Below are 23,209 nucleotides of genomic sequence, written 5' to 3' on the forward strand. Positions count from 1 at the left end.
TTTTGCCCCTACGTTATGAAAATTCCAATTTGACTCCAAATCGGTCCTCGAACTCCGAATCACCATTTTAAGTTATTATGGGGTTTTAAAATTCTCAATTTTATCTTAAAATCTCTATTTGGACTAGTTCAAGACTTAATTCAACTTAATTGTACCATTTGATATATTACTGTCCTTTAACGATTTTCGAGGTACCCAAGTAAGCAAACATGCATTCTTATATAGGAATGGCATAATAAACATATTATAGAGTCGGGCTTGACATTTATATTATCACATTTAAGTAGAAGGTTAAGTCAGTTTTAAAAAGAAAAGCAATAAGACATGTTTAAGAGAAAAAAACAATTAAAAAAAGAAAATCATTTAGAGTAACTAATCTTAAAAACAAAGAAGAAAGTAGAAGAAGGAAAAATATATTCAAGAAAGTAGTGATTAAGGAACAATTAATCTTTTAACTTATAAAAATTGTATTTTTGCATTGTTCGAAACAAAAATCTCTAAGATTAATTTATGTTTCTTTAACTTCTGTTAAAATCTGGTACTATTTCGGTGACTTTCTGTTGGAATGATTAGTACCAATGGAAAGGTCTTGAAAAGATCTTTCTAATGGTTTTTGTAGCATCTTATTTGGTTCTATGGTTAGAGAGATATTAATTTTTTAAGTTGGCTAAGAAATCTATTTTTTAACAGTTTTGATGACCTAATTTTGGGTCACTGAAACTCCTCTTTCTAGGAATGTTTTAAGTTGTTTCTTTAAGGGCTTTTGTAGTATGAAGTATGTTGTTTAATTTGGTGTCAATCGCTCGATTAGGGGCTTTTTGTATTAAGAGAATCAAAGGTTCAAAGTCGGCTACTTGAATCTAGAAACCCAGAAATCTAGATAAGTTTGTAATGATTTTTAAATTTTTGGCTTCTGTAACTTGGGAATTTTAAAATCTTTTGCATCAAAACTAATTTTAATGTTATAGTGTGATATGAATACTTCAATTTAGTTTTGAGTTTATCACTGGAAATAATTCGGGTTAAGAGTTATAAGTACTCGAAGTAAGCCAGATGGTCATAAAAATATGAAATTTCAGAATTTATAAAAATTTATTTTTAATTATTTTGAAAATTATTCTTGCCTTATATTCGATCTATTTTGCTAGAAACTTCATAAAGTTAAGCAATTTAAATTTATTTAATTTTCGTATAATAAATATTTGTTTGACAAATTATTTTTAAATTGGCATATTTTGAAAAATTTTATTAAAAATTTTCAAAATTAAATTTTGATTTGTAATTAAAGTAGATTAACCCAACCACATATTGTCACTGATTTTGTACTATACCCTATGAGTTTCTAAGTTTTGAATGTTTTATGTATTTATACATTATTAAAAAGAATCAATTTTAATTTTTAGAAAAATTAGTTTTCGTTAGCGAAAGAGGTGCTACACCTTGAATGCCTTAAAATGATCAACCAAGAGTCATGGTTCATTTTGATAAGTTAGTACTGTGGTTCTAATTCTGAGTATTTTGAATTAATAGGCTTAAGGATGATTTCGATTCTTGGTCTTATGGTTTTGGTTTAGTGAATCAAGTAAGTAACTAATATCTCTTTGGTGTTTCACACCATAAAAGTTAACCTCAATGTGAATTTGTACATAATATATGATGTTTTGTCCTATAATTTGTTAAATCGGGTGAGCATGCTAATATATATATATGAGTTCTATACTAGTTTTTGAAATATGATCTCGATTTTAGTTTAGAATGTGATTTTTATTTAATGTTCATAAAATATTTAGTTTGAAACGAATATGCTTTTAATGTGCACGAGTTGTGTTTTGGAAAGTGAGTATACTGTTTTGTGAAATTGGGTAATCTTAAAATAAGTTTTAGTTTGTCTCCTAGTATGGCTATGCTTTGACCTTATCAATAAGGGTTAAATGTTGGCCATATCTACATGCATTATGTGATTAGAAATTGATCTCTCAATGGCACCACTAGTTACAAAATAGTGGTACTTGTGATACCTGTTTAGTTCAGCCAATGCTTGCTTCTGATATACTTCTTACCCATACACTAGGATTAATTGTGGTTTTGATTTTAACCTGTGCTACTGGGGTTAATTGTGATTTTATTTTTGACTTATGCCACAAGAATTACATGTGGTCGTAGCATGTTACAAGAAACCAATAAAAATATGAAATTAGTGTAAAATTATGCTTTGTTCTGTTATCTGAAAGTTTTGAAATTTTGTTAGCTCTATTATCCGAAGCGAAGTTATATTAACTTTTGTTATTTGAAAATGAAATTTTGAAATATATAATTTTCAATGAGATTATTCAAAATTCTGTTTTGATACTTATATGTGTATTAATAATTTTGACTTAAATGTTTTGAACATGTTTAATCCGACTGAAAGGATGTCAATTACTTGCTAAGTGGTTGTACTCATTTCATTAATTCTCATCATTTTACAGATTTCAACATCTTTGCCTATTTGGGAGTTAGACTTGGTTAGCAAGAGTTTTGGTTAGCAAGATTAATATATGCCCCTAAATAATTATAAGCTTTGATGTGAGTATTTAGTTTTAGTTTGTTAAGTAGATGTTAGCTAGATGTGAAATTTATATCTTTTGGAGAATTGTATTTTAATATTATATTTGAAGACTTGAGGTTTTGTAAAGTGTAAATTTCGAAAATATTGTAAAGGTATTATATTTGATTAAGTATGATATTGTTGCCTTATATGCTTATAGGATTCATCTCATAAGTATGTGACGTCTACTATGTCTCAAAACCTTGGGTTTAGGGCGTGACATATGGTGGTTTAGGCAATAAAAGATGCAAATCTGATGGTTACAAAAATCAATGGCCAAGTGGAGTGTGATACACAATTTGAGGGATGTTAATTGTGAGGTTGATGAGTTGGCTAAACAAGGAGTTTTAAAAAGGGTGGAGGTTTTCCAATTTTCTGAATTAGCATATTATGAATCAGATTTAGTGCGTTGATCCACTAAGAGTGCATGCATTGTGGAGTGTCCAATTGTAATAGGACTTTGTATTGTACTTGGTCTCTTCAAAGTTATCTCTTTAGGAGTCTAGATGTTGACTTTGATTTTGAGAAGGTTACTTGCCACTTTCTTAAGGATCAAGTTTGAATGTAAGAAGTAGAAGTTGATTCGGTGATGAGTACATCTTAGTGGCTGATCTTTGGACAATTCAGACACGTCTAGTTTAATGGCTTGGCAAATTCGGACAATTGTTTGGGTTGTTAAAATGCACATTTGCTGCTTCAGTATGGGCTTCAAACAACTGCTACGGATCAATGATGGTTAGTATTTATCCCTAGGCACGAGAGTGAAGAAATGTGTATAGGCTCAAACACATGATTATAAACCACACGGACAATTAAACAGTTTGGACATATTGATGACTCCACAACATCAGTACGCTGGACTCAAACCAGTTTTTGAGGTTTGATGGCTTGATTAATCTAGACAAATATACATGGGAGAGTCATTGGGTAAGGTTCAGACAACAGCTTTTGTCGAGAGATATTAGGCGTGCTCGGACAATTTTATGTGAGCTAAGGGGTGGGTGGATTTATGCATCCAATTCCTCCAACTTGGATACTTTGTGCTTTGGGGTTGTTTTATGCTTTTACTAGAAGAGCACCGGTGCCATTCAACGGGTTTATAAAATTTCATAAATAGTTAATGTAATGAAAATTGAAAACTGCATTTGAAAAAGTTTTATAAACAATTAATGAAGAATAATAAACTAAAACACACTTATTTCAAAATCTCATAATTTAAAGCTAAAGACACTAATGATTAAATTATAGACTTGAGATTCCAAAAATAACTTAATCATACAACAAAATCGCCAAACAAATTCCTCTCAATATTACCAAAATACAAAATAGCATAAATGTAATCATTCTTCATTTTACTTCATATAATATTCATAATTCTCTTATGTTTCAAGTGCTTACCTATGTTCCTTTTAATTCAATTTAAGCATTTGAAATAAATCAAAAGAATTGGTTAACAATTGATTACATTAGCAGCAAGACATAAAATGAAATTGCTTTAGTAAAATAACAAACTATTAGAATTAGAATTCCCTAAGTCAAGCTCATCAATTGAATTAAAAGCTTGAATAAAAATAAAAGTAATAAAGAATCCAAATAATAAAAGCTTGAATAAATAAATGAAATAAGCTAAAAAGAAAGAGAATCAAAAACTTATACAAAAGGTTTCTAATTTTTTGTATAGAAGCAATAATATTGTTAAAAAAAATAAAAACCCAAATAATAAAAACTGGTAAACACAAAATCATGAAATTAATTATTTTATTTTTATTCTTACCATTTTTTAAACTAATTACATTAATTTGAATTAATGCATAAATTGAAATTAAATAAATCAAGTAAATAATTAAAAAGTAAAACAATGGGCAAGGAAGTAAGATGATGAAGAAGAAAGGAGAAAAATAAGAGAAAGAAGTCAGTTTATCTCTGCGTAATCTGTTCAATCTATTAAAAAAATAAAAAATTTGAATTTATATTTGTATTTGTATTTCTACTCTTAACTCTTAAATACCTCTCCTACTTGATCTCTCCTTTCTCATCGCTTCTCCTTCCTCACCCCATTCTTTCGTTCTTTCTCCATATTCTTCCTTTAAGCAAGAGAGCACTCCAACGAAGAGAAAAAATTCTAAATCCATGGCATTAGGAAAAGATGGAAATGCCATGGCTTCCCAAAAGCACAAAAAACCCTTAAAAAACCTCAAAGTAAGAATAAATTAAAAAACTTAAAAACAAAACCTACATAAGAATCAATAAAAGAAAAATCAAACTTGGAAAATAACAGCGAAACAGAAGTCGAACAGAAAAACAAATCAAACTATGAGCATATGAAAGGGAAAAATTGAAAGCAAAACACAAATTGAAGAACCAAAACATAAAACAAATTAATACCATCAAACCAAAGCAATATAAAAACCACATATCAAAACAAAATGAAAATCACAAAGCAAAGAAAGATTCATACAACAATGAAACCGAAATGCAAAAAACAAAAAAAAAATACGAATCACAAATCAAAAAAAAAAAAAAAAAAAAGAAACCAAGAACAGTGGTTGAACAAATCAAAGACCAAACAAAGTAAAGAAAAAACACCAAAACAAACAAATAAAACCAAAGAAAAAAGTAAAAAACGGACAAAGTTGTAAAAAATGGACAAAAAGATGAAAAAAATGGGGAAAGTAAAAGAAGAGAAGGGCAGAGAAACCCAGGGGAGAAGCCAAAAATTAGAATGGAAAAAGCAAAAGTAGAAACGGTGGAAAAACCTAAGAAAGGACAAAATGACCAAAATGCCATTCCTAAAACTCTTAGAGGACAACTCTCATCCAATTAGAGTGTCACATGTTAACCAATTAAATTGTTGACGTGGCATTCCAATTGAGCTCAATTGTCCTCTCCAGGAGAAAATTTTTAATATATGTAGATTGTATTTTTTGTAACCATAAACTCCAAAGTTGGATTTGACTTTGGTATCAAGCAATAAAATTGTACTCTTAAAAAATGTGCGAATAAGTTTAAGATTAAATAAAAAAAAAGATTTTTAAATATAAGGGTCTTATTGTATTTTTAATGAAAATTTAACTAAAAATTTAATATTGTTATCCTTGTGAAAATAGCAATAAAACACAAGATTTTATTTGAGAAAAAAAAACTTTTAAAATGTTATGTTGAATCTGATTATCTTTAAGACTTGTAGAAGATTAAGCAAAGTAATACAATGTTAGATCTGAATGTTCATTTATTGCGAGACATTAACGAGTTGTTGAATCGAGACACGAATTGTACTCTCACTCACATTTATCGTGAAGTCAATTAGTGTACCGATTAAATAATCACTCTTATCTTTGGAGATGCATATTATTGAATCTCCACCAAAAAAGATTTTTACTTATCTTTTAGCTAATAATATAGGAATATCTTGACCTAGAGTGATACGATTTTCTATTTATTTCACAGTTAAAAAAAAAGAAAAAGCTTCACCGGATTAATATTAGCATTTTGACTATAAATTAGTTGGAGGAGTCTTGGGATTGGTCCAAGTGTACAACAACTTGTCCAGCAACGTCGTCGTTTTTATAAACTCGTAAACTCAAAAAGGCCATTTTACAAGCGGCCGATCCCTCCACGCAAACCTGTCACTGGCAGCAAACGGGTCCCTCTCCTCCCGACTGGCTCTCTCGCCCTTGCTTGCTTCTAGCCCTTCTCAACATGAAGCTCGTCAGGTCAGTTTTGATTTCTCTCTTTCCTCTTAACCTCTTTTTGTTTGACAGGTGATGTGGGAATAATCTGTTGCATTTCCTTATAATGGTTTTGATTTGAAAAATAATGAGCAGGTTTTTGATGAAGTTGAACAATGAAACGGTGTCGATTGAGCTCAAGAACGGCCACCATCACAGGTTCCTCTCTTTTCCCTCTCCTTTTTTATTGTTCTATTCGTTTTCTGGATATGATGTGATTCAATCATTTGTGATTTGAGTATGCATTATTTTAGGCTTGAGGCTGTAGGGGCTGAGGAATTTCAATTTGTTGTTCAACTCAAAAAGAAAATTCATGTTTGAGAGGTCTGGAGCAGCTTACGTGATTCTATATCCACGACAGTAGCAGAGCAATGGCTTTGCTGAATAGAAAACTTGGCTCCTTATTGGTTTCCACATCTATCCACCACAATCCCTACTTTGCACTACCCAAATCCATCATCATCCACTCTCACTCTCTCTCGCAATTAAACAATAATGATTCAATTGTCAATTCCATCTCTGATTCATTCAAGAAAACCCATAACTGGGGTACTCTCACCAAGACCTTCTCTTCTGTCCAATTAACCCATTCTCTTGTTCAACAAGTACTCCTCCAACTGAAGCAGCCCGAGCATGCAAGATCTGCTCTAAATTTCTTTTATTGGTCAGCAAAGTCCCAAAACTTTCAACACCAAATCTATTCTTACTGCATTGCGATTCATATTCTAGTTCATGCAAAACAACTCCCTGAAGCTAAAATATTGCTCCACTCAGCTTTAAAAACAAGTGCACCCGATTCAACAAGATCCTGCATATTGGAATCTTTACTGGGTAGTTACAATTTTGTTGGTTCCAATACTTTGGTGTTCGATTTACTGGTTCAGGCCTATGCAAAGTTGAGAATGTTGGAGGATGCTTTTGAGGTTTGTTGTTACTTAGAGAATCATGGGTTTTCTTTGACCTTGTTAAGTTTTAATGCTTTGCTTCATGGGATACTGAAATCTGGTGAAAATGTGATGGTTTGGAAGGTTTATGAGCACATGATTGAGAAAAGAAAATACCCCAATGAAATTACAATAAGAACAATGATTAGTGCTTTGTGTAAGGAAGGGAAGTTGCAAGTTGTTGTGGATTTGCTGGACAAGATTCTTGGCAAAAGATGCTCACCAATAGTTATTGTTAATACACATTTGGTGTTTAAGGTTATAGAAGAGGGTAGAATTGAAGATGGTATGGAATTATTGAAGAGAATGTTGCAAAAAAATTTAATTCTTGATTCCATTGCTTACTCTTTTGTTGTCTATACTAAATTGAAGCTTGGGAATTTGGAGTTGGCATGGGAGGTGCATGAAGAAATGCTTAAGAGAGGATTTATTGCCAACTCTTTTTTGTTTTCTTCATTTATAAGAGCATATTCTGAAAGAGGAAGAATTCATGAAGCAGAAAATGTGTTGCGAGAGATGGAAAATATGGGTTTGAAGCCGTATGATGAAACTTTTAATTATCTAATTGAGGGTTGTGCTAAAGCAGGAGAAATGAAGGCAAGTGTGAGACACTGTGAGGAAATGATTAGGAGGGGACTTGTTCCTAGTTGTTCCACTTTTAATGAGATGGTGAGAGGGCTTTGTGAAATTGGGGATTCAGAGAACGCTAATGCGCTCTTAACTCTTGTTTTAGATAAAGGGTTCTTACCTAATGAGACCACGTATTCTCATCTTATTGCTGGTTATGGAAAAGAGGGGAATATTCAACAAGTTTTCAAACTCTACTATGAAATGGAGTACAAATCACTGTCTCCTGGATTACCAGTTTTTACGTCCTTGATCAGATGCCTGTGTTACTGTGGAAAACTAAAGGAAGCAGAAAGGTATTTAAGAATAATGAAAGATCGTTCTGTAGTCTTGAGTGAGGACATATATGAAGCTTTAATCACTGGTCACTTCGAAAAGGGTGACAAAACAGGGGCTGGTATCATATATAATGAAATGGTTGCAAGAGGAATGAAGCCCCACAAGTGGGGGAATTTTACAGTAAGTTATGACTTTTAGCTGTTATGTAATGTCAAGGATAATGATATCTAGTCACTGTCAAAACCACGAGTTTTGAACCAATTAGGGATGGCAATCGGGCAGAGTGGGGAGCTTTTTGCCTACCCCAAACCTGACCAGGCTCTATGTTTCTTAACATGAACCTGCCCTGCCCGGCCCTGACATTGAGTTGTCAACTTTAATACCTGACCCCGACTTAAGAAAAATATGTATAACCTGCATCTGACCTGCCCTGACCTAAAGTTTATTTTTATGATATTATTTTAGTTTAATTATGTATTTTATTGTTTTTAATGTAAATTACTTCTAAATATATTATATTGTAAAGTTAATCTCTCTCAGTAGTATTAAATATATTATATTTTAAAACTAATTGAAGAATAAAATATTTCATTTCGATACATACCCTAGGGTGGGGCGGAGCACCCTAAACCAACCCCAACCCAACTGTGATTTGTTTGATGTCAAACCCGCCCTTCCCTGCCTCACCCTGATCCCCAATTTCCGAGCAAGAATGCTACCCTTGTAGAGTCTTGATAGGGCGGAATCTGTCGGGTACAGGGTATTTTGCCATCCCTAGTTTTGGTGGATAGCCCAAAGATTAAGCTCTTCCCATTTCTATGCAAATCTATTTCACTTTCTTTCTTCTTTCTTAATTTGTTCTCTGTTTAAATGTTATAGGTATTGCACAAGCATAGTTTATTATTATTATTATTAAAAAAAACTGTTACAGTTTATTGATTATTGTTAGATGTGATTATACTCCTACCGTTCCTTTTTCTTTGTCCATCTTTTCTTTTGGGATGTTCCAAAGTGAAGTCCTTTTTCCTTTTTTAGACACCTAATACTCTTACTCTTTTTATATTACAAATTTATTTTTCATTATTATCTTTCTTTTTCATATTAAAAAGCATTGAACATCCATATTATAATTTTTTTTTCAAATTTTAAACTAAATACATCAAAGTCAAAGCTTTGTCTTAACTCTATGAAAGTCAAAGAGGGGCAAACATTTAGGGACAGAAGGAGTATTAATTTATTGGAGAACAAAAGCTCTATTTAATTATTATGTTCTCAATTTTGGGTGTTTTCGAAAATTTTTTATTAGCAAATATCTGAGGCTGTAGAAGGAAGTGACTAGCATGAAGGACATTGCAAAGACAATCCCTGAAAGGTAATAAATTGCAAGGACAACCTTGGATGATAGTGATTAATAGACTTCACCCCAAGTGGCCACTGCTTCCTATGTCTGCGTACATGCATTTCTAGTAAGATGGCTAATCCTCCTGTTAATTTTATAGTCATTGTGTTAAGTTTTATTCTAATGTAGGAATTAACTGGATAGCACTGAACTTGTATCTATCTTGACACAGGTAATGCAGAGACACTAGTTAGTTGGCACTGAACTTCTTGAAAGTTTAGTGAAAATGGCTCCGAAAAAGAAAGAACATAAGGTGTAGGAGTGTAAAGATGATTCATCAATCAAGGTAGGTAATAACTCACACAGCCATTGGGGATCTATCATGACAAGTCAGAACTTGATTTGTTGAGGATGCAAATTTTTGCACTGGAGAAATGCAAGAGGAGTATAGACTATAGACAGTGGAGAGGTAGGCTTTGAAGGCACTACAGAACGTATAGAACAGATACAGAACAGTTGGCAGATGCTCCTATATATGCGTAGAAATGAGCGTTAATCTATAATGTGTGTATTTGCTTTAGAAGAATTTTAGGTTATAGGTTTTTTTTTTTTTTAATTTTGTTGTTACTTTGCATTTTCTGGAAAAAAAAAAGGTACAATCTCTAGTTGATTATTTTTTTGGTCCAAATAAATTTCAATTAACTCAATATGGCTCATTAATACGGATAAGAAGTATTACGAATACAGTGAATAAAGCATCTCAAGTGGTCAAGTATACTGTGGGTCCTGTTTCTTTTGTGGAAAAAGATCATAACTCTGGAATGTATTTATTAAGTCATTGGTTGTGATGTCTAGCCTGTTTCTTCCAAGTATTGATTGGTCAAGTGTATTTCAGTTTTTGAGTTTTTATTTCATTATACATAAACTGAGCTCTGAATCTCAAACTCTGTTGAATATAAAATATGGATTAAAGGAGAAAGCATGAGTTTTTCTTAGTTGATTGTAAGCAGAAATATATTGAGTAGGTGGTGTTGTTGGGCACGTGTTGTTATTGTTTTGTTGGTAACCACCAATATTGCTCCTCATAATTTCTCTATTCTTTATGGAAGAGGGATCCAATCACGCAAGAACTTCCTGATGCTGCTTTATCTGGTTATTGTGAGCATACCAAGGAAATCATCAGAAGGTGAGATTTTTGGTCTGACGAAAAGTCTTAGCAAATGAATTTATGATCGTTTACTTGTTGCCATTCTGTTGATCTCAAAAATAAATATTTCTGTTTAATAACTATAAATTAAAAAGGTTCATACTATATGCTGGATCAGCTTATGTAATGTGTAGAATATGAACTTTCTGTGACTAGAGATGCAGGGTCAGCTTATGGAATGTGTAGAACACGAACATTCTATGACTAGATAGGATAATTGGCATTAGGTCAGCTTATGTTCATGGCAAGGAGAGTGGATGGAAGGGTCAGATCAAGGGTTCTACTTCTAATGTGGAAAGAAAGTTTGAAGTGGTGCAAAGCCTCTGAGAAAACATAGAGGATGAGCAGATGAAAAGGGAAAGGTTGGAGGATTGAATGGAGCCGCAAGTTGAGGAGAGACTTGGGCAGTGCTCCGATTAAATGTTTACCATGTGCGTGCCGTAGATGCTATTGGTTATACATTCAATAGCATTATCCACATCCCAAACAAGCTCACAGTGCATCAAAGGTCTGCATCAAATCACAATTCTAAGATATTTCTATATTGTTTCTCTTTGTTGGTTTGCTTTATATAATTTTCTTATGGACCTATACGGAAAATGTAATATCAGCTCATCTACTTAGACTGGCAGTACCCTTGAAACAATAAATTCTCTATGAAAGTACAGAAAGCCTTTTTAATAGCTGGTTGCGATTTTGCAAATCATGTTTGTTTTCAGGTTCATGCTTATGCTTTTCTGACCTTTCCACTGCTTCATGGTTCCGAGTATGGTTTTGAAACCTTTACTTTGGTGTAAGTGCTCATTGTAGGATTCTAAGATGCTTGATAGCTAGAGTTAGATTTAGATATCTTTTCATGGCATTTTGAAGTAATCTTTGGTAAAATTTTGAAAACCACATAGGCACACAAATACATTCTCTATTGTCTCACTGACTCTGATATTTGGTGCTGCAACCATAATGGAGATTGATAGGGGCACATCTACCTCTATGATATGTTGTTTTATAATTGGTCTTAAGGTGTACGGTGAGCTTGTTGGATTTTTCTGAGTTGTTGATTTGTTCTATAATTGGTCTAAATGTGTTTTGCATATTCAAGATGGGTTAGTGTCTAAAATTTTCATGTCATTTTACTTTTTATTTTTAAAATTGTTTATTAGATTAAAATTATTTGCAAAATGAAAAAAAAATAAAAAAATAAAAAAAGAATTTGTTCTCTAAAAATTTTTATTTTTGGAAATAAAATTTTAAAACTGGAAACTTGTAAAAAAAGGAAAAACTAAAAATAAAAAATGTGTTTTTACTAAAAAAACTGTATTTCCAAAAAAAAAAACCATAAAATGAAATTTTAAAAAATGAAAGTTTTTCTGAAAAATTATTATTTTAAAATGAAAAAAAAAATAAAAATTAAACAAAAAATAAACAGGAGACAGATCAAATGAGTACCATTACCACTCCTTTGGTTAACATGCACAACATAACTAAGGAAATGATCATGGTATGGTATTTTTAAGGAAAAAATTAAGAGAAAGGAGAAGAAGAAAATAATGTCAAAAAAGGTTGACTTTTTCCTTTTTATCAGGCACAAAAAGGTGCCATTTTGAGGGAGTATTAGATGCCAAATATGACATCGTTTTGGAGAGAAATAGAGAAGAAAAACAAATCAGTTTTATTGAGGTATGCGTTTGTCATGGGTTCACGTTTTTAACTTAAAAGACATACAAGATAGGCTATAGAAAGCTGTCTTCATATACTTCACACTCACTTTTATACGAGTCTCATATTAGTAACGATTTAAGTTTGCTTTGATACAATTTGTTACGGACCCTCATTTCCAATTTAAAAAACATGTTGGATAAGTAATAGAAATTTCATATTTATATATTCAAAACTTATCTCATCTCTTACTGATATAGAATTTATGACATTTAAACTAACTTTAATTCTAATTTATTTCATTTTCTTTATTTTCTATGCTCATATTTAAACTTATGAAATTATTTCGAAAATGCCATCTAAAATAATAGAAATTATAAAAATAATTTTATTAATTAGTAAAATTAAATAATAAAATCATAATTATTTAGAATAAATCTTTTAAAAAAGGAATTTTTAAAAAGTGGCAACTAATAATTTCATCAAATTTTCCTAAATAAAAATAACTATGGAACCTTGCCAAAAGTGTTGGGATCTTCAAAATTATTTTAACAAGAAAGATTTTTATAAACAATTTATAAAACATTAAAAATGAATAAATAATAAATTAAAAATTACATCGTGATATCATTTGTTTACATATGTATTTCATTATACAAATAAATAGAAATTCTTTAATGAGAAAATATTAAGAAAATTGAAAATGATACTTTTTCTTTTAAAAATTCCATGGTAAAAAATTTTCTTAAATTTTAATAAAAGTGTTGGAGAATTTAGAAAAGATTTTATTATCAAAAGATTTTTATTTAATTTTTAATAATAATAATAATAATAATCTAAAAAGTATATTAGAAAAAGAAATAAAAAGTGAAGAGGATTTAATCCAAATATTTTTAATAATTTATTAAAATTTAACAACAGAATCTTTTTAAAGAAAGAACTTATTTTCTTGAATGCTGTTGAGGCAGGGAACTCTCTTGATATTCACCAAAATTGTTCATAAAGCTTAAGAAAAGTTTCCAATAAAGAAGAATCAAAATAATACAGGGTTATTATTTGTCAAAGATAAAACAATTATAAAAATTTTGAGAAAATAAAGATTACACACCATTTTTTTTTCTTTTTTGTATAAAAACAAAGTTCTCCAAATGTTTTGGACAAATTAATATGTTTAATTGATGTATTACTTTGACGTGGCTTGCTTAAGGCAACTAATATAATAAAATATCTATTTATTAATCTTATTATAAAACATACTCCTCCAAATTAATAATGAGAATAAAGAAGATCAACATTACTTAATTTCATACATAATTCATTTCGTTTGTATTAATTATTTTTTATTCATTAATAACTTAATGAAAAACACTCAAAATTAAAAGTGTGGGTCATCAGGGGCATGATTTTCTAACTCAATTTGTATTAATTCCAAATTTAGTATTATATATGAAATATCATTCACACACTTTACATATTAATCTAAAAATTTCAAGTATAGCGGTGGGGGCTGGATCAGGAAGTTAGGTAATAAGATATTGAAAAATGAGCACTGAATAGCAAATTAAATTATAATATATGAGCCACCCAGTGCCACAGTAATTGTTTGAACTGATCATAAGCTTCAACATGCATCAAATTATTCCAAAAAGTAAAGAAGTCCATTGCTTCCTAATTGCCCAAGTCAATTCGATGTGTAGTAAAATCTTATCTGAAATTTCCATGTGCCCAATTGCTTAGAACCAAGGTCCTAGTAGGCTATAACCATGATTGTCCATAAATGCAATACCAAATTAACTTAAAACAAGAATTTAAATCAAAATGGTATGAAATTAATTCACATGGTAATTAATACCTACCCATTTATTAATTGGCTTGCGTTTGGGATGATTCTTGTATTCTATTATTAGTTTATTTTTGTTGTTGTGCAGAATGAGTTCGCCTGTGCTGGCTTGCTTGCTTGTCTAAGGAGTTTCCCCACAACAAGATCAAATTAAAAGTCCAACAACATAAAACTGAAATTTCCTATTCAGGTGTGAACAAGGAAATTATATTCCTAAGCTTTGATTCCTTTCATACGTAAAATTTCCCCTGTTTAATACATCAAGTCAGCCTCTCTGCTCCAATAAGGCATGAGACAATGATACTTGGCAATGATGTCAAGTTCATACACAGTTAAGTACCATTAATAAAATAACCAAAACCAACAGCAAAGTCTTTGCTGCGAACGACATTCTCCATGCTTGCACAAATGATAATATGGTAAGCCATTGTGCTTTTCGGTGAGTGGAGCAGTTGTGTTTACAAATTTTCTTATATAACTTGTTCCTCCCCTTCGAAGAAATCGCTTGTTCAGGGAAATTAAAATGGCGAACAACCTTCGTGTAGATTCCTCAGACTACCGAACGGAGCTTCTGTCACCTGCTCCGGCTAGAGAGAATGACACTATGGCAACTGAACAATCTTGGCGACTCAACATGGATAAGTTTCACCTTCCAGAGAGACGAGTGGAGTCTTCTTGTTTTAGCCTTGGGGTTTTTATCAAGGCTTTAAGTAAGCAATTCCATTGATCTTGTTCATGCTCATATTTACTTGGCATAGTGTTGCAGAGTGCTTGGACGATTTGCAATTGTGTATCGTTTTGCAGGGAGACAGAGAAAAGTTTCAGAGTATTACAAGAGGCAGGAAAAGCTTCTCAAAGGGTTCAATGAAGTGGACACATTTAATGAATTGGGCATTTTGCCTGGGAGTTTGACTGAGGTTTGTTGGCTTGCAGTTTTATTTGAATTTATCCTCTTTAACTCCCTAGAATTTGCTGAACATAACGTGCTATGATGCAAAACATATGTTTATTTTCAGGAGGAAATGGACAAGATAGAAAGGAGTGAGAGGGTGGCAATATATGCATCCAACGTGGCAAATTTGGTGCTTTTCTTGGCAAAAGTTTATGCCTCTGTGGAGAGTAGATCATTGGCAGTCATAGCATCAACCTTGGACTCTTTACTGGATCTCTTGTCAGGCTTTATTTTGTGGTTTACTGCTTATGCAATGAGAAAACCGAATCAGTATCGCTACCCTATTGGCAAAAATAGAATGCAACCTGTTGTAAGTCTTCCTTCCTCAGAAGAAACTTAAATTGGAATTTATTTAGGGCTATCGATGCATTGAAGATATGAAAAATATTGTTATGACAACATAGTTTGATTGGTGCTTAAAATTTTCCCCTTGAAGGAACCTCACGTCCTTAATGTAATTTAATGGTTCACTGGTCTAAGTATGGGAATTATATAATTTCAGTCAACTTCATGAATCATGCCATATGAGGTCATATATATATAACTTTTTACGGCTTGTGCAGGGAATTGTTGTTTTTGCAACAATAATGGCTACTCTTGGATTGCAAATATTGTTTGAATCAGGTCGAGAGCTGGTTATGAAGGTATGTGAGCATGCATGCATCAATTAACTACTGCAAGTTGAAGTTTAACGACAAAAAAAAAAGGGCTTTGGACTAATAAGAAAAGAAGTGTTAAACTTTGACCTTCTAACAATGAGCAGTGATTATGAATTGCAGGCACAACCAGAAAGGGATCCTGAAAAGGAAAAATGGATGATTGGGATTATGGTATCAGTGACATTGGTAAAAGTGGTGCTCACTGTGTATTGTCGCACGTTCGATAATGAAATCGTTAAGGCATATGCTCAAGATCATTTCTTCGACGTCATTACTAACTCAATTGGTCTAGGAACAGCTGTGTTAGCTATCAAATTCTACTGGTGGATTGATCCTCTTGGGGCAATTCTTGTAAGTTCATGATATACATACACTTTAATATGTTAAATTTTTCTGAAAATGCTCATATGTACGTTGCATGATGGAACTGGATAGGATACTTTAAACATTAAGGACATGGTCACGAGGATGTGACCTAACAAATTTAAAGCACATGAGTTACACAATGACAAGACTATATATGCTAATTAAACTATATATGGTGCAGATAGCATTATACACAATGGGGAATTGGGCGAAGACAGTGATGGATAACGTTTGGGCACTAATCGGGAAGACAGCACCGTCAAACTATCTAGCGAAGCTGACATACTTAATATGGAACCACCACGAAAAGATTACACACATAGAAACTGTTAGAGCATACACGTTTGGTAGTCAGTATTTTGTGGAGATTCACATAGTTTTGCCTAAGGACATGCCCCTTGGCCAAGCACATGATATTGGACAAACTCTTAAAGATAAGCTCGAGCAACTTCCTCAAGTAGAGCGAGCTTTTGTTCATGTGGATTTTGATGCCATTCATCCTCAAGAGCACAAGACAAAAAGGCCATGAGCATCAAGATTAAAGTTCACTTCCAAGGACATGAAGCTCTTACTTTTTCCACACTTTATAATTGCTATTACAATTTTTATGCATCAAGGGCTTGTTAGAAACAATCTATTGTTTGTTGTATTTATCTAATTAATTAATGAGCAACAATTTGAGTCGAGCTATCACTAAATGAGAGTAATATTAGTGTATGCAATATATGATGAACAAAACAGTCAAAAGGATCTTAGAATGCCTAGAATGTGGAAAAACTGGACGAATAGAATGACAAATAGTAACGCCACAGAAAATGATTCCGTATTTCTAAATTATTGCTTAAAATAAAAAACAAATGAATTAAGTATGATTTACAGGCAACTAGCCGGATTATATATTGTAGAAGAATACAGTGAAAATGTCACTTTTCAAATGTTTTTGAGTACTTAAAGAACACAAATTTGTACACTCACCTAAAAATGCCATGTCGCAAAGTAGGAGTTCAATAATCCAACCACTCGATGTGTATAGGTGTCACTACTAATATTTTATGTTTAGGTGTTGACCGTTTAATTGAATCTATCTCCCCTAATGGAATCTATGCTTGACTTAGATTCATTAAAAAGGATTGGTTCCAGATTATGAAACAAGTTTAGTTTTAAGGGTACGATTACATGTGGGGAAGGTATTAGTCGATGGTGTTAGTATGCCCTACAAGCCAATCAAATTGGTTGTAGTCAAACACCATAAAAGCCTTAGCTTCCATACCTATTTAGACAAATAAAATCAAGGCATGAACCATTTTTACCATCTGTTACTTGGTTCTTGCTAGTGAAGTGCCCACCATACCAGTTGGTTGTGAAAAAATTTCTTCCTCATCTCCATTTGTATTTAGCCCAAGGTTCTTACCCAATCTCCATATTTCTTTGGCTTCCTCCATGATTCACTTGTTCCTATTTCTTATATCCCATCATATAGGGATTTGCTTATCACTGACATATCTTCTTCAATCTCCACACAGGTAACCTTCTATTTTTTTTTCCATTCCTTTTCTTTTTTTGTTTCTTTTTTACACTGATCCATATTTCCACTTCACTTAGTAAACCCATTTTTTTGTTTTTAAGCTTACTAGAGTGTGGCAGATCTGATGATAGAATTGCATGGTCATAAGCTTTCAACTGAGCTACTAAAGAAAAAAATCTACCTAGGCTTTCAAAGAGGTAGGTCTTTGCTGATGGATTTTTTGCCAGCTCACTGTCTTAAGGCCCATCATGAACTAGTCTAATTAGTGGGTTCCCTAATATTTTTGAGCCATAAGATGTAATAACTTCTTTATTGGCAACCTGACCCATCGTCACATCACAAGTCATCACCTTAAATGCACTACAACCTGTCGCATCCAATTCCTCCATAATGCATCTTCTTTGCAACATTGCTTCATTCTCTTTTCTTGTTTCCCTCATACATATCATACTCTTGAATTTCTCATAAATCTCATCATCTTTTTTATTGACCATTGTGTCATGGGGGTTTTCTGTAAAACTTGACGCCATAAACACATGTCATGACATACATGCATTGAGTAGCATGTTATTATGTTAGGAAAAGCATCTAAGAATAGACGAAACTCGGTATTATACTTAATGGTACACTTGAGTTGATTTAATCTTGAACTAGTTCAAATAGGAATTGTAGGATGAAATTTAATATTTTATAGTCAAGGAATGACTAAAAATGATTGTTTGGAGTTCGAGGGTTCATTTGGGGTAAAATCGAAAATTTTGATGTTTAGGGGCAAAAGTCGTCATTTTGCCACCTAAGATAATAATTTGATCAGGGAGTGAAATTTTTGACCAAGATTAACTATTTGGAGTATAATTTAATGATAGGAAGTGAAAAAGTTTAATTCTTGTGATTTTTGGAGTGTAGTGGCAAAATTGTAATTTTACCACCCGCGGACAAAATTTGAGATTTTGAGAGAATTTAGATCAAATTTGACAAATTGGAGAATGGTATGAGTATAAGGGATGAAAAATATGTCTATGAGCAATTTTTTAGTTTTTTGGGCAAAAATGTAATTTTTCACTTTTACGAGGGTAAAAGTGTAAATTTCAAAAATTACTCCACCGAGACTTTGGATAAGTCTGAGAATTTTATCTAAGCTATGGATATGTGAGACAAGTGTATGGTGAAAATTTGGAAACAAATGGATGAAATTTTAAAAATGGGCCAATGGGAAAGTGACACGTGGTATTTTTTAATGAAATAATATTATTTTAATAAAAAGTCAGCCCATTTAAACCCCATTTTAAGTGCTGGCCGGCCATAAGGAAGAACAAGAGAGGAAATAGAGAGGAAAGGAAGAAAAAAAGAAAAACCAAAGAGAAACAAGAAAATTCAAAGGGGAATTCGTATTTTTCGCCCGTTTACGCGTCTAACGGTAAGATTTTTTGATTTTAGCTTGATTTTTACCTTTCCTATGCCTTTATTTCCATTTAGCATGCTTGAGGAGAGAGATTAAAAAGTGATATCAGGGGCTGGATGAAATTCTAGGGGAGAGAAATTGAAATTTTTAGGTTTTGATTTTTAGTTAAATTGATAGTTTTAGTTAGTTAAATGTGTTTAGAAATTAAATTGGGCAAGAAATCATTAAATTTTCATAATACCTACCCTTGGCTGAATCTGCAATGAGGTACAATGATGATGATCTGAAATTTATTCTAAGAGAAATGAAGAGAAAATGATGGAAAAATGATTAAATGTGATTGAAAAACAAAGTAGAAAATTTACCGAGTTAATGTCCCATTTTTGGCCGAATTTTTCAAGGAAGGGAGTGAGCTGATTTTGTTGTTTTTAGAAGGTTATTGGCTGATATTTAATGGTTAGAAATGTTGGAGAGAGAATGGGATGATTTAGAGTTAAAATGGAGCGCGTTAGCAATTTATCGGGCAAAGTGCCAAAAATAGGTTAATACCGCGTTTAAGCCGTTTTAGGTTATTGCATTTCATACCATGTATTAGTATAGGATTTAAGTTAATTATATAGTGATTTAGCATCAATGTGATGAATTGTGTAAATTTTTGTAATGTGTCTAGGAGGAGAGCCTTCCAAAAAAGGCAAAGAAGTCGTACCCGACTAGTAGTGATCGGGGCGCTTAGAAAGCTTTTAGTTTGTACAAATGGTGAGTAAACTTATTATTATTGTAAATTATCTAGAGTTTATTTTTAAATGCCCTTTATGTATTTTATGAAATGAGAACGAGATTAAAACAGAATTTTTGATGTTTTAGGAATAAATGTGACAAATAAAAATATATTGTATTGATTATGAAATTGAGTAATTGGAGGCTGCAAATTGACTTGAAAAATATATATTTTCCTAGGAATGACTTATGAGAAATGAGTATATGTGGCTATATTTTGTGAGTGCATTGAGAAATTTATGTAAGTTGTTTTTACTATGTAGGCTGGATAAATAAATAAAAGTCACGTTATACTGTCGAAATTTTATTCAAATTGGTAGGTTAGTCACTGCAGTGACGGGTTTCCGTGGACTGCCTATTAGAGGGGCACGGTAAATCCAGTTATATAGTTACTCAGGTTGTAGAGGCGAGGAGGGTAACTCTCGGGGTAGTATTAGAGCTCACTTCACGTCGAACGCCAACGTGAATGTGTAACTCGGCCAACGTCAAGGGATGACTTGTTTTAAAATAAAAATATATTTCACGTGTGAATATTTTAACACCCTTGGCGAACTCGGTTAGATGCCTCGGTCAAGGTATCCCCGAGGATTAGTTTTGGCTTGAGCCTTGTTTTAATAAAAGGCATAAGCCTTAACAACTGTTTTGGTAAATTACAAATATTTTATGGTTTAATAAATAAATTGGAAACATTATGAAATGGGTTGAAATTTGTTGTTTAAACTTGCCTCCATTTTACTCGCCTTTAGATATTTATGATAATATCTGTTTACTCATTGAGATTGCAAAATCTCACACAACTCCTTTCCACCCATTTCAGGTTCAGTATAGACTGTAGATAGCTGATCTCATCGAGGACTACCATTGGATCTGTATTTTCCAAACCGTAGGTTCACAGTCCTTTTTACTTTTGTTTATTTGGGGGCCCTCTTCTTATTGTAAATTAAATTAAATATTTTGGCTTACTGTATTTCAACCTGTATAAATTTATTTAGCTTTTACGCTATAAAAATTATTCACGTATAACTCTATAAATATTGTTTTATAAGAAAATAGAATATTTCCCTTAATATTTCTTTTATTTTCTTATTATATTCAAATAACTGTAATTTCATTTTAAATGAAGATTTTAGACTTTTAAACTCATTTTGAATATGAATTATATGTTTTGTACTTGTATATTACGTTTTAGCCAGTTTCGAAATTTTTGAGAAAAAAATAACCAAAATACCCCTGTGTGGCGAAAATTTTATTTTGATTGTTTTTGATCTAAAATAGTGTATATTCTCTAAAAACTCAAAATTTAACAACGATTGCTCATAGGAAAGGAAAGAAACTGATATGTAAGCCTTGCGGGGTTCCGGTTGATATTCTGGATAATGAGTGTCAATCGGGACATCGCGGCGTTTGTCATGGGCCTGAGGGAGGTTTCGGGTAGTGACATTTTCTCTTGACTCATGCTGCCTAGCCTTTGCCTTACTCAAGGTTGCTTGAAAAGGCTAGCAGCCTTCTTAAGTTAGTAAGTTAGGATCTATTTTGGCGAGCACAAGAGAGTTGAAAGAACAAAAATAGAGCTTTTATTAATAAGAATTCCAATACAAGAGTCATTAGCCTTAATTGAGGGGGCTCAAGGGGTTTATATAGCCTAGGACACCTTGGAGTCGTTACAAGATAGTTCCCAATAGCTAGAGGCTATTTTGAACTCTATTGAGCCTTTTTGATGAGCTCCTGGTCCTGTTGCCAATGGCAGGCAACGGCTGCCTCACAAGTCTCGGGCTAGCCAGTGTTTCTCGCGAGCTAGGCAGACTGCTTGGGCAATTCGTGCACCCTAGCTGCACGTCAGTTTGCTTGTTCTACTACGTGTCAATTCCCTATGCACCTGCACGCCATGTTTGCGTGCTAGCCAACGAGCACTACCTATATGTTGGCTTGCGCTCCTAGTCTACTTGCTGGCCTGCGCCCTCATCCGCTCGCAAGTGCCGATGCCTCCAAGCCCTTCGATGCCAAATTGGGGTTCCATCCCTCGCTGCTCGCCCATCCTTAAGCTGGCTTGCCTACTCTAGAGCCTCAAACCCTTACCATCAGGCTATCTCGCCTCTCACCACAAAATGAGCATGACACTCTCCCCTAACTATTCTGCCAATGCCTTTGTTGCCTGCTGATCATGGAACTGCTCCACTAGGTCCTCAAATTGCCACAATGCTTGGGCCGACTCCCAACTTGTCTTGCTCGCTGGCAGTTCTTTCCATTGGACTAGGTATTGGTGTTACGGTCGGTGGTGTTTCTTCTTTAAGACCCTCTCGGTTAGGATCTGCTTGACCTCCCAATCATATAAGGCCTTTCACCCTATGGGATGCCTTTGGTTTTGGCTCCTACTCGGGTTATCCGGGTCAGCATGGTAGGGTTTTAGCATGCTGACGTGAAAGACCGAATGCACCTCAGGCTTGGGCGGCATCTTCAGCTTGTACGCTGTATGGTCTACCTTCTTCTCAATGCGAAAAGGCCCATCGTACCTTTTGATCAGCCCCTTGTGCAACTTCAGGTGGTAGAGAACCAAGTGAAGCTTTACCAACACCAAGTCCCCCACGTTGAAGCTCACGTCCCGTCGGTGCTTATCCGCCCACTTCTTGCATTTGTGGGTAACACGTTTAAGGCTCGTCTTAGCCAAATCTCGTTGCTCGTGCCAATCTTGGGTGCATTGAAAGGCTGTGGGTGTTGGCCTTGTATAGCTGCTGATTAGGGCCCCCGAGGTCATTGGTTGTTGTCTTGTTACCAGTTCAAAGGGACTCTTCCTCATTGGCTCACGCTATTGCAAGTTGTAGTTGAACTGGGCGATGTCTAGCAGTTTTGGCCAATTCGACAAGGTGTTGCGGACAAAATGCCGCAAGTAGATCTCCAGTAGGTGGTTTACTTGCTCCGTCTGCCCATCCATCTAGGGTTGGAAACTAGTTGAGAAGCGAAGCTTGGACCTCAGCAGCTTGAATAGCTCGATCTAAAACTTGCCCGTGAAGCGCCCATCCCTGTCGCTCACTAGGCTCTCTAGTAAGCCCCACAGTTTGACCAAATGTGCCATGAATGCTTGGGTTGCCTCCTTAGCTAGGCTTTCTCATGTGACCGGTACAAAGATTCCGTATTTGCTAAACCTTTCCATCATAACCATTATAACACCCAATCTGTTAGTTGTAGGCAAGTTACTAATGAAATCTAAGGATACGGACTGCCACGGTCGGTCTGGCAGCTCTAGTGGCTTGAGTAGGCCTGTCGAATGTTGCTACTTGCCCTTGTCTTGCTGGCAGACCAAGCACGTTTGCACGTAGGCCTCTA

The 23,209-nt window shown here is 33.6% G+C and overlaps 3 protein-coding genes across 17 annotated transcripts; 2 read left to right on the plus strand and 1 right to left on the minus strand.

Moving 5' to 3' along the window:
• Window positions 1-6,193: 6,193 nt before the first annotated feature.
• On the plus strand, window positions 6,194-11,392 carry LOC18594934 (Pentatricopeptide repeat (PPR) superfamily protein). Of its 15 annotated transcripts, none has more exons than XR_001928883.2 (7): window positions 6,194-6,300; window positions 6,412-6,474; window positions 6,570-8,345; window positions 9,472-9,631; window positions 9,737-10,068; window positions 10,614-10,690; window positions 10,868-11,001. XR_001928883.2 is itself a non-coding variant. In XM_007022638.3 (5 exons), exons 3-5 carry the CDS (start codon window positions 6,687-6,689, stop codon window positions 10,917-10,919), a joined length of 1,788 nt encoding a protein of 595 aa, XP_007022700.3. In that variant the 5' UTR covers window positions 6,194-6,300; window positions 6,412-6,474; window positions 6,570-6,686; the 3' UTR covers window positions 10,920-11,392. The 15 variants fall into 15 exon arrangements, 3 of the variants coding, with proteins under 3 accessions (XP_007022700.3, XP_017980670.2, XP_088664643.1); XR_016027594.1 differs by having other exon boundaries at window positions 10,876-11,001; XR_016027595.1 differs by having other exon boundaries at window positions 10,939-11,001.
• A 3,328-nt stretch (window positions 11,393-14,720) lies between these two features.
• On the plus strand, window positions 14,721-16,866 carry LOC18594935 (metal tolerance protein 10-like). The gene is made up of 6 exons (XM_018125094.2): window positions 14,721-14,917; window positions 15,012-15,124; window positions 15,224-15,469; window positions 15,723-15,803; window positions 15,939-16,169; window positions 16,366-16,866. Exons 1-6 carry the CDS (start codon window positions 14,731-14,733, stop codon window positions 16,711-16,713), a joined length of 1,206 nt encoding a protein of 401 aa, XP_017980583.2. The 5' UTR covers window positions 14,721-14,730; the 3' UTR covers window positions 16,714-16,866.
• A 5,360-nt stretch (window positions 16,867-22,226) lies between these two features.
• LOC148761838 (uncharacterized) lies at window positions 22,227-22,682 on the minus strand. Its single transcript, XM_088808730.1, has one exon. It carries the CDS (start codon window positions 22,680-22,682, stop codon window positions 22,227-22,229), a length of 456 nt encoding a protein of 151 aa, XP_088664856.1.
• Between the last annotated feature and the right edge of the window lie 527 nt (window positions 22,683-23,209).

Source organism: Theobroma cacao, chromosome 7 (assembly GCF_053813885.1).
Source record: "Theobroma cacao isolate CCN51 chromosome 7, ASM5381388v1, whole genome shotgun sequence".
Classification (NCBI taxonomy): domain Eukaryota; kingdom Viridiplantae; phylum Streptophyta; class Magnoliopsida; order Malvales; family Malvaceae; genus Theobroma; species Theobroma cacao.